At 34.7% G+C, this 18157-nt stretch overlaps 1 protein-coding gene across 1 annotated transcript; it reads right to left on the bottom strand.

Annotated features, from left to right (window-relative positions):
• LOC145786857 (receptor-type tyrosine-protein phosphatase epsilon-like) lies at positions 1–17004 on the bottom strand. The gene is made up of 23 exons (XM_082598598.1): positions 16924–17004; positions 16655–16745; positions 15975–16121; positions 15671–15826; positions 14995–15095; positions 13949–14039; positions 13341–13438; positions 13030–13104; positions 12580–12740; positions 12301–12397; positions 10883–10965; positions 10552–10686; positions 9826–9960; positions 9312–9460; positions 8861–8996; positions 7941–8047; positions 7345–7463; positions 6675–6751; positions 6147–6281; positions 5758–5895; positions 5267–5406; positions 4623–4758; positions 1–3969 (listed from the first exon to the last, which is right to left on the bottom strand). The coding sequence occupies exons 1-23, from the start codon at positions 16955–16957 to the stop codon at positions 3892–3894; spliced, it is 2619 nt and encodes an 872-aa protein (XP_082454724.1). The 5' UTR covers positions 16958–17004; the 3' UTR covers positions 1–3891.
• Between the last annotated feature and the right edge of the window lie 1153 nt (positions 17005–18157).

Here is an 18157-nt window from a genome sequence, read left to right as displayed (position 1 = left end):
CAAGTTTCTGAAGAAATATAATTTAGCATAGCCGCAACACTTTAAAAAAAAAAACTACAAAAGAAAGAAATAAAAAGAATCTGAAAAACCGGTCATCAAAACTAAATCAGAAAAAAAAAACAATTTCTGCATTGATAAGCCGTGTTGCTTTCTTCAGAATGTTTATGGTCTGAAGTGGAAAGACAATTTTTAGTTTTGGTGGAATACGTTGCCTCCAACACAGAAAAATTAAAAATATTTTTGCAACAAATGCAGAAAATTTAACCTGCAAAAGAAGCAGACCTGTGACTGTATTAAATCAACGTATTCCACCAAAACAGAAATTTTCTCTCCGACCATCAACAACACTCTGGTCTACAGAACTCACCACGGCCGATCAACGCAGAAATTGTCGCTTTTGCGGTCACATATTGGACAAGCTTAATGTGAAAATTTATGCATGCCATCTACAAACAATGGCTGAACCGATTAATAATGATGGTGATTTTTGCATCTGAAAACGACAACTCATGCCTTATGCTTGAAAAAATCGACAAAGTGGACGTGATGCTAAGAAAGCAAATGTTTCTATTCAATTTCAAATATAACTTTTACTTGCAAGCCATGCCATCACGCCAAGTTAAGACAATCATAACTTTTTGAAACGTCAAAATATATACAAAAACTTTGAACCTTCAAACTGGCACAGTATGGAATAACAAATAAAGCGAACAGATGTTATGCAGCAATTGGTGAGCATCAGAAAAAATCGAACCTCGATGTTCTGGTCTTACACAAAGACTTATGTTTACTACACACCAGTGGTCATAGCAAGTCATAAGTCTGAAAGTTTATTGAGACAGCGCACCAGCTAAAATTAACTGTTTTCAGATGCCGGAAAATAAACGCAACCTTGATGACGTCACAAACTTTGTGCTTCTGATTGGTTCGAAGTTTCATTGCTTTTACAGAGATTTCAATATTCAAGTGCCTACCAACAGGCACGACGTGAAATAGCAATAAAAGGGTAAGGCTACTGACACGAACGTTCGACTCCCTATTTTATTTATCAACCACTGTAGAACATCTGTTTGCGTTAATTCGCTTTCCAAATCGTAAAATTTAAACTATTAAACCAATAACACATTTTTGAAAACAAAAGTGTTGACTTTGACCTTCACTTGATTTAGGCTAATTTTGGTGTGCTGATTTCAAATCTCCCCCCAGTTTTCTTCTATCACGTCAAGTTTTGGCTCTACAGCATACACTCAAAATATGCAAAGTTGTATTGCTTTTTTGCTTGTAGCCTAATAAAAATGCGCAGGTGATTATTACTGGAACACCCAATGGAGTCTAAATTAAATGTTTTTCTTTGCTTATGCATAAATTCTCACCTTTACTTGCTTCCAGGGCTAGCTCTCCTGTAATGTTTACATGACTTTTACATGACCGTAACGTTTACATGCTTTGTGTACAAAGCAATGACATGCAAAGTTTTTTAAAAGAGTGGGAGATGCCAATCTACAACTGAATTAAATGGCAATTCTTTATTGATGGCTAAAAGAAGAACAGTGTATCCTCCTCCTTAATGGGAAATAATTCGATGCGGTTTCAGTTGCACACTTAACTAGTCTTGGTGAAGAATACGGTAACGTAAAAAAAATTATTGAGTTGTTGCAATATCACAATTGGATCATCTGTGTTGATCTTAAAATGGTAGAGTGGTATAGACCTATGTCTACTTCTTGGTCAGCAGCCACATCTCAGTAAGAATACACGAAGCAGTGCTAATGGCGACTGTTTTAACACCTCGTTTTGGCATTTACTTGTCTGTCAGTTCAAACAGCTAACTTTGGTGTATTTGATTGTCCACAAAATTGGCAACCTTTCGAAGATGAACCTTTGATTTGAATTGTTAGAACGTAATTCAACATCAACTACAATGGTATTAGAATACTTTTTTATGGTGGGAGCAAGGCTACGTCCCTGTTTGAGGGAGTTCATAATGTTCGTAAGTTTTAGAGCGTTTTATACTATAAACGCAAATGTCTTAAGTGTTATAATTTTGTGGGTTCTGAGATAAAGTGGTGGGTGGCTAGCTTAAAAACTTGACGTGATGAAAAACTGGTGTCATGTGTGGATTCAGCACCCCAATACCACTGTTAATCAAACTCAACAAAAATTGTGTTTCCAGTGTAATTTTAAGTTTTGATGTCTGAGGGTGTCTTATCATCTCTATCAGTCGATCTTCCATTATTATTGCTATAACACACCGAACAAGTTCGGCTATTATCTTTATCCAAGGTCGCTGTGTTTTTGCATTATGACCTACAATCATAGTCATACAACTAATCATCTGGGAAGCTAACGCTGCATTGCAAACAGAGATGAAAAGATTCTATTAAAACTGCTTACACAATATAAACTGGATTTAGAATCCTGACTAAGGTATTATCAAACATATATCGAATATTGTTGGAACACGGTAACATGCCTGAATTTGATTTGAAAAATCGCAGGTGGAGAGTTGACTGCATAGATCTAACGTAGGCTACTTGAAAATACCTAACAAAGGCTCTGTGTGCCCAACAAACTGCTCGACCAACGGTTGTACTGTACAAACTCAGACGCTATATCACTTGCGATTTGGCTATCGCCTGGACACTAAAAATGTGCTTCTGTGTTCATACGATTAAGTGTTGTAAAATGACATGCAGTTTCAATTAGATATCGTTATGTTGAATTAAGGTTGGATGAAGATTTTTAGGGATGGCAGGGATTTCATTGTCCCTATGTTTGAATGCAATTTATCTGATGTTGAACATACGAGATTTGTAAGACGTATTTTTACAATGTTCTAAAATATTGTAAAAATCTATATTTGCAAGTTTTATATTTCCTTAAGTCGCTGCTTTAGTTCCTTGAAATTTACCTGGGCCTAACATACATTTAACCTGCTCGGATATGCAAAGTTTGTCAGAATAAAATAAATTCATGCTGATTTTGTTACAAGTATCTAGCAAGCTCAGCTAAGATAGGTTTTGGTTGTTGCAATCTGGTTGACTAAAAGATTTTTAAATTTTGTCGGTATGTAACAGCAAATTAAAAAAAAACAAAAAAAAACAAGCAAACGTCAACAATTATTCTTGCACAGAAGAACCAAGCTAGTAAAGGTCTCAATGTTACTACACAGTATTTCAAGGGACATTCAGGGTTGTTAATACTCAATGTAACATTTGCTTTGCATGACATAATCATATCTGAATAAAAACTTGCATAAAGAATGCATTTATGTTTTCTTACACTCTGAAGAATTTCACAACAAAACCCAATTAATAAAATCATCTTAACTTGATAGTTTTGAGTTTTCATTTTGCCATAGCTTGTTCATTATCAAGCAATTTTCGTAGTTCCATTTCGGGCTAAACAAAATTATTAAAAATGGACCCAGCTGTGGCTCCGGCTCTAAAGAAAGTGTTTGACTCTATATCTTCAGGCTTCCCAGCCTTGATACTAACCGTAACATAGCAAGCGCAACAAGCACATAGTTGGTATTGGCTAGGCGACTTGAACAATCTGCCTATTTATGTAAACAAGACGAAAATTTGAATCAATTTCAAATTCATTTCAAATTTCTTACAAAAGTCTTTCTTAGTATTTTGCAAAGGACAATCAACCGACTTTACATATTTTGTAAAATATTTGTTGGATTTTCGCACAACGCTGATCATATCACGTCGCCATTCATGCATCACAGTAAAGCCACCAAGCATTTTGGTATTTTATATGCTGAATCAGCTAACAGTAAAACAAGTTCGCAGTGATAATAATACAAAGTTAATAACGTTAAAAAAACATTATGAAAGCAACATATAATGTTTGTTCTGGGCTGGACTGGTCTTTCTTCAGATGTCAGGCGTTGAAGTTAGAATACAGGTCAAAAGAGGAAAGGTATTGCACAAGCGAAGAGTAGCAAAGCTTGTACTGATCCTAAAAAAAGATTCGTTAGTGAGTCGCATGAAAAACCAGAAATGAAAGAAAAAAATTGACAAATAATAATTTCAAACAAAGAGTTTGTTTTGATGTTTAATTTGAAAAAGCCATTGTAACGTAACTGGGTATCATTAGTACTGTAATAGAAGAAACATAAGACATAATTTGATGTATAAATTTATTTCCTTTGGTGGTATTTTTAAGAAAAACGATAAAACAATATTTGCAACCTCAGAAGTGATAGAAGCAATAAATTAAAAAAATTTGACCTTATAAAAGTGGGCAATAAAATAAAAACTCTCTTGTCTATATTTTGTAGGCCTAACATAAATATTAATACCAATGTTTTATTGTTGTTGATGTTGGTTTATTTGGCTTTGCTTAAAAAAAAAAGAAAAATATTGTGTACAAACAATAAGCTAATCATTTTATTTTAGGCTAATCATTTTGTTTTTATATAATTAAGTTGCTTTAGTATTTTAGACTTACAGTGATTAGACATAAACAACATTAGTTTTTTCAAACCATCTGAGTTGGAAAACTTTATTTTACGTTTTGCTCTGTCAACCACTTCATCCGGTGTGGACCGTCTCCAGACGGGTAATGATCTGCATCAGATGAAGTGTGGCGGCCTAAATATTTATCATTACCAATGAGGAAACCATGCCCGGTCTCATGTCTCGTAAATCCTTGACAGTACGAAACACGTCAATTCTATGCTCCGCGTTCAATCTCTCAATCAAGTTGATCATCGCACAGAACACTCCACTTCTTCCTAATCCATCGCTGGAAAAGGTAAAACATCGTAACACATTGAAATGTGTTTATTAAACACAGGCTAAAAATAAGAAATGATTGTCAGTTTAGACTACACAGTACATTCAATCTTTTCCATCTCATTTTTCTCATTTATTAATTAAAAGGGGCATTAATTAACAACTCCCTTGAAAGCATGCTGCTATAAGCCGCTGTAAAAGTATTGATTTGCTTTGCAAAGTTTTTTGTTTGCTTGTGTTCTCTCAAACTGGCCGCAATATTCTGATAAGATCCAAATACAGATTGAGCTAAAAAAAGCGGTAATAGCTTATCAGTCAAGGTTGAAATTGTACTCTAAATTATCTGCACTGCTTCACCCAAATATATACACAACCGAAGTTGGAATCATGTTCAAAGTCTTTGTTATGACTCAACGTGGATTCAAATCCAAGCCTTCTAAAAGCACTGAGCTATCTTTAAATTAGATTTTTTGAAAACAACAACACTTGCAGGTCTAACTGCTCGACATGATACTTACCTACAGTGGACCATCATGCATCCTTGTGGAGTTTGGTTCCGGAACGAAATCACGTCATTTAAAATGGAGATGAGATCGTCTTTGTTGGGTTCTGCTTCCTTTTCGGCCCATTGGCTGAAGTGAAACTGGGCGACATTTGTCTGAATAGCAGAAAATATTTATTGGTTGATCTACCGCAACCGTTTTACTAGCTCTTACCTGAAATCTGGAAAGAGATCATATTCTAGAAAAAAATCTATGTCTTTTTATGGACTTTAAATCCGTAAAGTTTTGCTATACCCTTTCTCGTTTGTTGGCAACTTGTTACACGTAATGAAAAACAAATAATAACATTACACGTCTACAATATGAGTGTTGTCACGAAAACTGCTTTTCTGAACAATTAGGTACTTCCGCGACAAGCGGTTTAGTTACAATCATAAAAACCAAACGTTTTAACATCACTGTAAAAACGCAACAACTCTTTCTTATTAAAACAAATATGACTCCACCGTAATGTTTTTCCATGTCACATCAAAGTTTCTGATAATATATTTGGATTCCTCAGTGATACTGGTAAGTTTAACATTAATTCTTCCAAACTGTTGAATGGAATCAATCTCTTCTGGCCAATAAGGGAAACACATTTCCTGAAAATAATAAAAGTGTACAGTTCTCATTTGGAATATGCTGTTTATCTTCTGAAATTTATTTTTTAGGGTCATCAGAAACAATGCTGCAACTTCATCAAGAATTTATTGCAGAGTTTTGATTTGGCTATCGGTGATCTGTTTTTTCGTTTCCTTTTAAGCTTAGTCACTGAAACGTGATTGACGATGGAACTCTAATTAAATATTAATGGCATCTTGAGTACATTGAACACATCAACCAGGTTTCATACCTTATTGTCTTCTTGCAATTGTGTAAGCATGACAATCATGTTGACGTTTTGGTCGACTATGCATCTCCAAAATTCATTTACTGTGTTTGACATCGGTCCTTGTGTTGCAATCAAAGTCCCACAGCAAATGTATTCCTGTTTATTGTATAAATATTGCATTACTGTTGACAAAAAAAAAACTATTAACTACAGTCATTGTACTGTAAACCGTTGTAAAAGTTACTAAAACGTTGTGTTCTATGTTATTAAAACGTAGCAGTGATACATTAGTTTAGTTTAAAAAAAAAAAAAAGTAAAAAAAGGCTTGTTCGGCATACTTGTATTTATCAACAATGTTTTAAAGAAACTCCACTTATTTTTGCTTGCGATTAACTTACGCTTTCAAAAAAGGGTTGCCAAAATTGTATCTTATTTATGCTATTGAATAACGTATGTCTAGTATTATCAGAAAGGTCTCACAGTAGAATGTTACGCTACAGCAAATAATGGAAGAAACACATAATTAAGTTAATCGTAATAAAAGCTTACTTGAATAAAAGATGCGTTAATGTATGGAGTAGTTTTATCAAAACCACCTTTGGTCATGGTCACTCTTGAGCGGTCATCTGCAGTAATAAAGTAATTATTTATAGGTTATTAAGCATAAAGAATATACCTGTCTTTTATTTAGAACGCTTATTAATAGTAGCTCGTATGAATCAGCTCAGAGGCTGAGAGGTTTCGGTTTCGGCTCTGGTGCCGGTAGAACCGAGATCGATTCCAGGTCGGGTCAAACCGAAGACTTTAAAAACGGTACCGATTGTGCTCTTTCTTGCATATTACAGTGAGAATAAGTCGGGTAATAATGTGATGACATCGTAAACATGATATAAAATTAAAAGTGGACCCTATCGCTAAAAGACCTTAGCAGTTGCAGAGCGACAATAAATAAATCATAACATTATTAGCTCACATGCAAGCTTGCAGTGGTTATCTTACTGCTAAAAACTTTACAACTGTAAAAAAAATATGGAGTACATTTTTAAGTGAAATAAATAATTACTTCTATTATCACATCAACAATGCAGCTTATGTGCTCTGGAAAAAGAAAGTTAGCCTGCTATTGCTTCCCCAAAATACACATTAGCTCAAACTTTATCATTGTTATATCTTATCCGTGCAAGATAGTTTAACAGCAGTACAATTAGATTGTACTTACAGGGTATCAATGTCTTTTCTTTGACTCTATTCTTTTCTGCATAAGCTGACTTGGAGCCGAAATCACGTGATGTGTTCAAAGGCAGTATCATGTTCAAGTTATGAAATTCTTGATAAGAACTAAAAATAATGGTTTTTAAGTTTAACCATTTATTGTGACTTTGTGTGTATTGTGGTGGCAGCCACTGTAGGTGAGACAGTGGAAGGTGCAATTGCTTTCTATGATGAAGACTCCCCAACAATAAAACTGAACGAATTGAATAAGCGTTGGCTTCCTAACCACGATTTATCATTGGCTTGATCAGTTTTTCAACAAAGCTATTTTTTAGAGGTTAAAACACAAAGGTTACTTTACTTTTATCAGCTGTAGGCTATGTAATTTTTGACAAATGAATGTGTGCCTTGAATCTTTGCAAGTATCTTTTCAAAATCTGTGATTATTGTTTTGAGTTGAAAATACTGTGGCCTACCTCAACCGATATAAATCAGTTGGAAAATAATTATGTAATGATGTAATTTTTATAGTGCTATAGGATAGGTTACTATATAGACTACATTTTAATACAAATTGTCGAAGACTTGTAGTTTATAGCTTACTTTAATTCTTGACCATGGATTTTTTCCGCTAAATCATTTGCAAAAAAATCTGTGTCTCCCAGCTCGTACGATTCCGTTATCACTTTATGAAGAAATCTGTATTGATTCTGAAAAAAACAACAGCAGTATCATAGCATTGCTTGCTTATGTAACTGAGCGCTTTGGCGGATAGTTTGGTGTATAGCACCACAAACATGTAAAATCAAGTCATACCACAAAGATAAACATTGAGTAATAAGACCTAATTGAGTTAAGCATTCAATTACATTGTACAAATTGCAAATATAAATCGAATGATTTCATGGGATAATATTAAAAGAGAAAGTAAACACGTTTTTGCTGTAGCCTACATAAAGTTATGAATTTTTTTTTTCAAAACATAAGATAACAGAATGGTGCACATAGAAATGGACAACAAAACACAAATCACAGACAGTACCAATCCTGAAAAAAACACATTTCGTTACACTTTAAATAATAGCGAATAGATTGAAACAAAAAAAATGAATTGCAAAAAAAGAAGAATACAGATGAACAAAAAGAGTTGACTAATTTGTTACTAAATAAGCAATTGTACGTAATTCTCATTGAGCTGGGAAATTGTCTTTTCGAAAGCAATCCTGGCAGTTTGCTATACTTATAGAGACTTTGAATCTTGCAAACAGACCAAGCAACTGAGACAGTATTTGTAAAGTATCGCACCTGTTGAAGTGTTGTCTGAAAATTGTTCCATTTACGTATTGTCGCGTAATACACAACGATCTATACGGCGTTGTTCGAACGCACACGCCAAGAAGAGTACCATCATTGCTTGATAGTGCCATACCTTTGTTCGCTTTCAGGCGTTTGTTCAAACTAATATAGGCCCGTTCATGACTAGCTATGAACTATTCGTATGCCAAAAGCTAAGCAATTTTTACCAGAGTCTGCACCATGTCGCATCTCTGTCTCCTCATATTCATCACTGCAGAGTAAACGTCCACAGAGGATTTCTCTTTCATTTCCCTCATCAAGTAATCGATTCCTATCAAAGTCCCAGTTCGTCCAGCACCCGCGCTGCATTTATAAACCAAGACATTACATTTTTCATATGGTAACAAAATATGTGCAGCTTGCTGTTTTATTTAGGTATCGTCTGAGAGATTTATCACAGTGGCTTTAAATTTTATTGGTGGCACGAAATACAAGAGTGTTTTCACGAAACAAGTTGTCAAAGCTCTTCAAAAGTAGCATGGTATGATTAATTTACGTATTGATGCCCTCATACAATACTCTTGAAGTTCATTCTGAAATATTCTTCTTTGTACTACATTTCTTGTTTCAGTGCTAGAAAGAACTGTCAAATAGATGTTAAGCTAGGGTCTAGGTCACCTGCAATGTACAACAATCGGAGCAGGTGGAAATGCATCTGCTTTCCTCAAGACGGCGCTGTGGAGCCGTACCAAACCTGTTGTTGTGACAGGAACACCATGATCGGGCCACACGGTATATTGGTACTGGGTGACAGTCAACGACGACTCCTACAAATAGTGGAAGGCATTTCCAGCGATTGAAGCATTAATAAAAAGTTTCCTTTTGTTTCATATTCAAATTTGTAAGGTTAAGCTTTCAGGCATTGATTGTTAAAATTAAGGATAAAATTTTAGAAATAAAAACATATCAACACAAGTATGATATAAAGCATTTTTGTTTCACAACAAACGTTTTTGATGGTTTGTCATTTTAAGTTTTTTGTAGCCGATGACATTGGAATTTATGCGTTGAAATCCACATGAACAATACTTTAATAGCAAAACACTTTTTGTCGTGCTGCAGGCAGTTAGTTTATCTTACATTAAACCTTGATCTCAAACGGAAAAAATGCATATCCAGTAATATGAATCACCTTGCTGCCTTTTAACGCCAGCTCCAGCTTTCTTGCCACGTAGCAGCCGTAACATGTGACTTCCTTTGCAACTATTTCAAAGCTTCCAACGTTCATAGTTGCTTTTTCATCTGGCCAGTACTTTGAGCATTTACGCTAAGCAGAACAAAAGCTTAAACTAAGCCGTTAGTTTGATTACAGTGCAAAAAGTGCCCAGCTTTTTCTAATCTGAAACCACATTTTTGTTACATTGAGTAGTTTTTACTTTACGTGAGAAATGTGAAAACGAAAGTTACATTTTGTTATTATAGAAGGCTGAACACTCACTGACACAGTGCACTTCAGCCGCTACACATTATCAAGATGCATTATGTTAAGTTGAGAATTAAAATAAAGTGCAACCAGCCTCATGTTTAAAAAGAATATGTATTTCGCTACAAAGTAATGAGCATCTTCAGTTCTTATTCAAATAGAAACTGAAGAACTGAAAGATGAAAGAAGAACTGAAAGAACTGAAGATGCTCATTACTTTGTAGCGAAATATATATTCTTTTTAAACATGAGGCTGGTTGCACTTTATTTTAATTCTCAACTTATTTCGATGTGATCAAGTCAACCGCTTTTTGCTGACGGCGTGCCAGGGTTAGGTCTCGGTGTCTCAGATGACATTCACTTTATCGATGCATTATGTTGTAACTATCTTAGAATATCTTCAATTTTCTTTTATTGAAACTATTTTGATGTTACCTTTCCATTTTCAGATAACTTTGCCAGCATTACTATGACGTGACACTTCTTTTGCCAAATCATTGTCCAGAAATGGCCAATTGTTTTATCAAGTGGTCCTTGAGTTGCTATAAAGAATTTGGGTTGATTGTAACTCTGAAAAAAAAAATAAAAACACTAAAAAAAAAAATAATTTATGATTTTTTATCATAAACATTTTTTTCACTGCTTAATCTCATTGCGTATGAACCGGTTAAAATTTCTTATAAAACTTTTTATGTGCAATTAAAACTAATGCTGTAGATTGATGCTTTCCATACAGTACATAAGTGTTAATGAAAGATATACCTACATCAATATATGAAGCGTTGATATATCCATTTGGAGGGAAATCTTTTGTATCATTTGGTTCCAGGACAACACGTGAGCTGTCATCTGCATAGAAAAACAGTTAATTGTATAGTTTTGTTCATTTTCTGTGGTCACATGTGGCTAATCCAAGTCTACAAATTTCCTTAGTAAATAGAATGGGATCTTAACTGTAAAGTAGGCTACTGCAGCAACACTGGAAAATCATTGATAGATCAAGAAGTGCCTGTTTTCTAATCAAGCACAGAGGGATTATTAAAATTGTATATTTCAATTTTTTTTTAAACTGCGTCATATTCGTAATAAAGTTTATGCAGAGTCGGTGTGGAGTTGATTGAAGATCTTCACCTTATCATAAAAATAAAAAAAAACTTGATCAAAGTTATAAAAAAGTGATTTTTTATTTACCACTCAATTTTTTCTGTCTTCTTACATTGATTCAACAATTCTTAACGTTGAGTCATAACAGACAATTATAGATTTACTGGTTTCTGAACAGTACGGTCCTTTACGCAACATCTGCATTTGTCAATCACGTTGAGCACTTTTGTGCGCTCACGTTGTATCCTACAAAATTCTTCATTTTGTTTATGCTTCTGTGTTACGGTTACGCGATTTGCTGCTAAACAGGTAGTTTTACCTGTTTCAGCCCCTTCATAAAGTTAGTCGTGCTGACTGACGAAACGTCGGAAATAAAAAGCTAGTTTTTATTTCAAAATTTTGTGATAATCAATTCTACAGTTACCGGAAGAACGCAAGAAATTAATCTATGAAAGTTATTAGTTTACTAAGCTAATTTTTCTCTACAATTTAGAACAGCTTTTTGAGTATTAAATGCGTCTTCGCATTGCTTAATATGCTGTTTTCAGTAATTTTCCAATACAACTAATGGATTTTTCAAATGTGATGTTTTTCTGAAGCCTTTGCCTAATGGTTTGCCACAATACTGTACTTGTATCAACTTTTGGATAAAGGAAAAGTGCTATGAGATAAAAGACTTAAGTTTATGAAAAATGGTGAAGAAGCAAGTTAGTGCGTTGGTGAATGAAGCTGCGGCATGTTAAATAAACTGCTGGGTAAAGTCTTGCGCTTTGAACAGGGAAATAAATTAATTTAATTAATTACTACATGCATGTACATGACTCTATATGAATAAAGACCTTCTGATGATCCCCTTTTTAAGGTGAAACAGGTTGTAGATGTTTTAGATTAGAGAGTAGTAACTATAATAATGTAGGCTATGTGTATACATTGCATGGTTGAAGCGCTGCGGTATCAATACAATGCAATTTTTATTTCAAAGGTGTAGTTCCCTTTTTCTATTTTCAAGAGGTTTGTTTTCCATGATGTGGGTCACTCATACGGCCATCAACAAAGTGCACCCAGTACATAGCTACTTACAAGGCAAAATGTTCTTGTAGCGATTCAATTTTTTACTTTCATTTGAAGTTGCTGCTGTTTTCGGTGCTTCCATCGCATTTGCTGCAGCTTTGATTGCCTGAAGATAAAGTATAACATAACAACACAAGAAAATTGAAAAAATAAACACAAATACAGTGAGCTCCACGGTAATAAATACATAATGCGAAACCGACAGAATTAGCAGCAAACATTGAATAAAATATGATGCTATCGCTCTTGGATTATCTTTTCAAAAATTGATAAAATTTTCAGACTCACCGAAAATTCGTCTTCCAAGGTTGTGCTGTCTTGTTGCATCATCGCTGTGTAGATTTCTTTCAGCCGATTTGTTGGAATAGCAGTGTTGCCATATACATTCTTGTTGAGTGCGACATTTTCGTATTCACTTGGAGGAATTTCGTACGGTGAATTATTACCAGCTAAAACGTTGGAACGTCATTTAGAACAATCATCAGATTTCACTATTTACAATATTACATGTATTCTTTCACAATTATCCTTAAAGTTTTTTCTCAGTGCATTGCTGAAAAACACCGTTAGATTTGGGACAAATAAAAGAACAAATCGCCGACCGACAACAGATCGCAACAAACAAAATGTCAAACAACGAGAAGTGGTGTTATCTCTCGCAAAAGCGGTTTGCTATTGAACTGAATTTGGAAATCTTTTTGACATAACTCGAATTGTTTTTGCAGTCAGAGGTTTTACCTGTCGTTTTGCCTGGGACCTCATCAGTTTTAGAAGGTACATACACATCATCGTATGGGTTCAACATAGGCACCTCTGTAACAGTTCAATGTTTCAAAATATCTATTGAAAAACTGATTTTTCAGATTCTACAACAAGCAGAAACGTATAGCTACTTGTCAATTGTCGTGACCAGCATTGAAACATTGTGATTACAACAAAATCTAATCTAACCTTACATCTCAAAATTGTTATTTTAAATTTTCTCACTGTTCACCAAACTTCGGCAAACTTCGCTTTACGAATGATTTTATTGTAAATCTATTTTATACTTGGTTCATTAGTCGTTGGGGTGTTTTCAATAGAAGGGGTTGCTTCATGCATTTCCAGGTTATTAGATGTACCCATCTTGTTTTTCTGAGATGATTTTCTGCAAACGTAAAACGTTTTAGATTTTGTTTCAGTTAAAGTGCTGTTGTTCTGCCCGCTTGTTTTAGAAGGCCATCAGAAACATTACCACACATATCACTGTTTTTATGCAACACTGCTGACATTAGACAATTGCTAAAAGCACTTCAACAGCAATAATAATAATAATATTTGTAACATGTGCATCCACTGTGCAAACTAAGCTCCTGGGCACTGTATGTGACAATGATGATAAATAATACGGGACTTTCAGTCTTAATGTTCAATGAAATACAATGTTTTCAAGCGAGTTTTAATTTCATTTAAATTTTCAGCTTCTTTTACACAAATAGGTAAACCACTTCAGTAACTGGCAGCAACACTTGGGAAGGCGCAATTTTTCATATTGTGTCTTACATAAAGAGTTGCATGAGAGCAATTGATGTAGAGAACGCAAAGAGCACTTGAATATGGTAATCAGTCTAACAACAAAACATTCATGAAAAATGGCAACTGTTTAAAGTCATCTTACCTTTTTCTGATGATGCAAATGATGAAAATTAGAAACAGAAGCAGCAACACTCCTGCGACTGCTACGATTACCCATAGAATGTCAAAGCCGTCTAAACGATAAAATTTGTTTTACGATATTGGAAAAGCCACAATGCTGCATGTAACCACTTTCTCAAAGCTTAGACATAGTTTTCCGGTTCATGTGATAAAACTTTAACAGCATTTGTGAAAAACTATTTGAAAATTCACTTTTCAATTTTACATTTATTATCCATGAATTATTAGAAACTCTTTCAGCTTAGAACACTATTTTTAGTTTTACGTGTGCTTCACTCTTCTTAAAAAGGTACAAGTTGTAATGAATAAAATCAGTAATGAATTTTCTTTCTGTTAACTACTGAAATTAATATTTGCCCAACTCTATAAAGCCTTGAAACTTAAATCAACCCTTACTTGTGATTGCAGTTAAATGTCTACTATACGGTTATAGGCAAATTGTTCGTAAACAGTTGTTCGTAAAACAATTGTTCGTAAACAGTTGTTGGTGAAATGAAATCCGTAAAACAATTCTTCGTAAAGCATTTCTTCGTATACTTCGTATGCCATCGCTGTCAACGTGGAACCTTTTTCGCTATAAATACCAGTTCATTTGTAGTGTTGTTCATTCGCAATTCAAAAGTTGTGCTGAAGAGAGCTAAATGCTCGAAATCCGGATTGGAATTAAAAGCGAATTGAAGTTCATCTGGTCCTTTGTCTCCATTCATAGAATTTGAGCATACGCTGACGACGACGACGACGACGACGACGTATACATCAAATCTCAATTGCATGCACGAAGAAATGCTTTGGGAAGAATTGTTTTACAAAAAATTAATTTTACGAAGAATTATTTACGAAGAATTGTTTACGAAGAATTGTTTTACGAAGAACTGTTTACGAAGGAAACGTTGGACACCCTACTATACAGTATACAGTACACACTACACAGGTCTTTACAATATTTTTACACTATTCTATTGTAAACTAAAATAATATGACTGTTTATTACTTAGCAACAATAATTACTTTCTTGCTCAGCTTGTACAGGTGATATCTGTGCTTGGACTTCACTTGCAGAATACTCGATGGTTCCATCAGGAAGAGGTGTTGTGTAAATCACGTAAAAGCTAAACAAAAAAGAAACCTTGTATTTTTTTGAGGAGTCTCACAATTGAGAAACAAATTTTTCCTGCAACAAATTTTATTTGAGTGACAGATTTATTTTTGCCCAGCCGGTTGCATAGCCAAGTGGTGAGAGCCTTGGCTCAACGTTCCAAAAGACACCGGTTCGACGCCGCTAAAGAGCATGTGGCTGTGTCTTTGACAAAACACTGAAAGGCATGCGTGAAGGTGGACAAGAAGATTGGCTTTCTTGCTTTCCCGTTTACTTAATTTAAATCTTAAACCACCGAGTATAAGCCCGGCTATGACAAAAAAACTCACAAATAGAAGAAAAAAAACAGAAAACGCAATAGCAGCTCAGTCAGCACGAGAAACAACGTTGAAAAGATATGCAAAAAACAACTTTGGCTATCAGAGGCAATAAAATACTCCAAATTGAGTAGGTCTAACTTAGTTTTCTACAAACAACAACGCTTAAAATTCCTTTTGTTGACATTGTGTTAGAGCATAGGCATTATGTCAGAGACTTTAATAAAAGTAACTTTTGCAGATAATGAGGAATACTAGGGATCGCACTCACTTGTAAAACTTTTGGGTTTCAAAAGGAATGTTTGTTGCAGTGTAGAGATTATCATTCACTGCTTGACGAGTGTGACGTGATAAAGGAACTATTGTCACATCGCAACTTGAATTCTTTCCATCTCCAATGACAAAGGAAATGTCCTTTTCTAAGGAACTACAAAAAGTATATTATTTGAAACGCTTCCATCATTTGGTCTCCAATCGATGAATGACTATGTAATGTATGAGCAACTATAAACCAACATACGTTTGCTTAGTGTACGTCGACATTTTGAAGAATGCATTAGACTTTTTTTACCAACCTAGGACTGGCTACAGCAAGATACGGCTGACCAGGCTTTAACGAAGTCTCTTCCCTTCTCGTCAGTTTCTGCAAGAATTCTTTTGAAGCTTCGGTTTTGTTAATTGTAACTTCTTCATCGTAATATATGCCAATTACAAAAAAGCAGCTGTAATTGAAAGTATTGTTTATTTTCTTATAATCTTTAGACTAGCAATGTAAAGTGATGCACACTTTTTAAATGGCATCCCAGTTGCTGTTGAAAAATTTTGGTGTGCCCAAAGCTTTTTAAATCGATTGTAGGGGCGACGCTTTCCTTCAAAGTTGGGCTTTTCTTCATTGCCTACACCGTGGACGTCGCTATAATGGCTACTACAGCAATGTTCACGCCTGTTGAGTCGCTACTTGCAAGTTTCTTGAGTTCAGTATACTGCCTGCAGCGAATCTCTACGTTTTACAGATGCGTTGTTTATAGTTTGCTAAACTTTGTCTAAAGCCTGCAATGATGTATTTAATTAGCAACTGTGATTAAATTTGTTACAATTGTTAATTTGCTAATAGCCTACTATTGAAAACTAAACTTTATTACTAATATGAAAAATAATGAGCTTTAACAGGAAATAAGCAATTAAATTTGAAAAGTTTTGAATAAGCATTTAGGCTACCGCAAGACAATTATATTAGAATAAAAAATAAACTGACCTTATAGTTCCGTTTCTCTGATCAACATCTTTGAAGCTCAACACCATTGTACTCCCTACTGTGTCGATTGTGGGCGACGGAACCAATGGAGCTGCATGCAATTTTCTTTGCTGTCATATGTTGCATTACTACTTTTCTAAAGCTCATGAAATAATCGTAAATGTCTAGATTGTGTTAATTGTGTTCTTCAAGGTAATCGGAGGCAATCAATGCCACCCAGCTAATAGCATAACTCGTTTTAAAACTATGCATGATTAATTGCTTCCTACCTTTTGGAGGAGTTTTGCATGACCCAGCAGTCATAGCAACAGGTCCCCTACCGCCGCAAGTTTGAGCAAAAATCTGGACAATGTGCCGACGATTCGGGAGCGCAGGAAAAGTTATAAAACGTTCCGTAGCATTTGCAAGCATCTCAACAAATTGATCAGGAATCGCAAAATCATTGCCAGGAGAAACAGGAACACTTGAAATAGTGATCTAATGCACAATATAAGATCAATTTGTTTTTGTGTTGATGAGAGGATTAGTTTTTTTGTGAGTAGTAGAATTCAAAGTAAAGAGGTCTTCTGCTGGCAACTTTTCTGACTTGATTTCAAGCAAATGCTTAAACGAATAAAGACAAGACAAAACAAAGACGCAAGAGTAATATTTGTAAATTTTTCAATATTGACTGATTTATTTTTATGCTAAACAATATTTTTTTAAGTAATGCTTTACAAGGTTGTTTTGTGTCCACATCGTTTGAGATAAAAATCTTTTTGTTGTTTTATATCTGTCATGATAAAGTGTTGATCTGAATTCCTTTAAAGCATAGGAAACATATTTCTTTGGATGAAAAAGTATCTTTCCTAGCTTAAAATTCTTTAACTGCCAAGAGCTTTTTGTTTGCCAAGCTGCATGGGTCTTACTTTTTTAGAAAGAGAAACTTTATCACAAAGAAGCTTTTCGGGCATAAAACTGCTCAATGACCCCGAATTACAAGCTTTTATTTGCAGGGGTTCGTGAATGTGTGCGTCAAACTCAGACATTGTAGATATATGATATATTACTGTATATATGATATCTGATATATGTAATAATATTTCAGATATTGTAGATATTGTAAAGTCTTTGAATCGGTAATGCGTTCCCTAACAGTGATAGTCTACCATTGAACTGTTCTTGCAATGCAATACTCATTCATCGGTTGAGCTATTGTGGTGGACATGTTTTGACTTTTGACTAGATAAGCGTGAGCTCTAAGCTAATACCAACATTACAAAATCACAATAAATCTTACTCCAAAATTTTCCACGGAAACAATTTTTTCCTCAGGCCATTTCCAATGAGCAATGCATTGGTTATCATAGCGTAAGCTAAGCGAGGGATCTTTAACCTTTGGGGGTATGCCGTATCCCGTTGTTTCTTGCAATAATACACGACGTCTTGAAGAACAAAACTTTTCCGAAAAAGATATCTGAAACAACAATTGATTTTAGACAATGAGTTAGTAAATTAATGACA

Source organism: Aplidium turbinatum, chromosome 17 (assembly GCF_918807975.1).
Source record: "Aplidium turbinatum chromosome 17, kaAplTurb1.1, whole genome shotgun sequence".
NCBI lineage: Eukaryota > Metazoa > Chordata > Ascidiacea > Aplousobranchia > Polyclinidae > Aplidium > Aplidium turbinatum.
This window is presented reverse-complemented; position numbering and strand designations above follow the sequence as displayed.

Coding starts and splice junctions, on each gene's coding strand:
- LOC145786857 (XM_082598598.1), bottom strand. CDS start 16,957: ATGACTGCTGGGTCATGCAAAACTCCTCCAAAAG. Junction 16,122..16,654: donor CAGAGAAACGGAACTATAAG/GTCAGTTTATTT, acceptor TTTCAATTACAG/CTGCTTTTTTGTAATTGGCA. Junction 8,997..9,311: donor CCGATTGTTGTACATTGCAG/GTGACCTAGACC, acceptor TTATAAATGCAG/CGCGGGTGCTGGACGAACTG.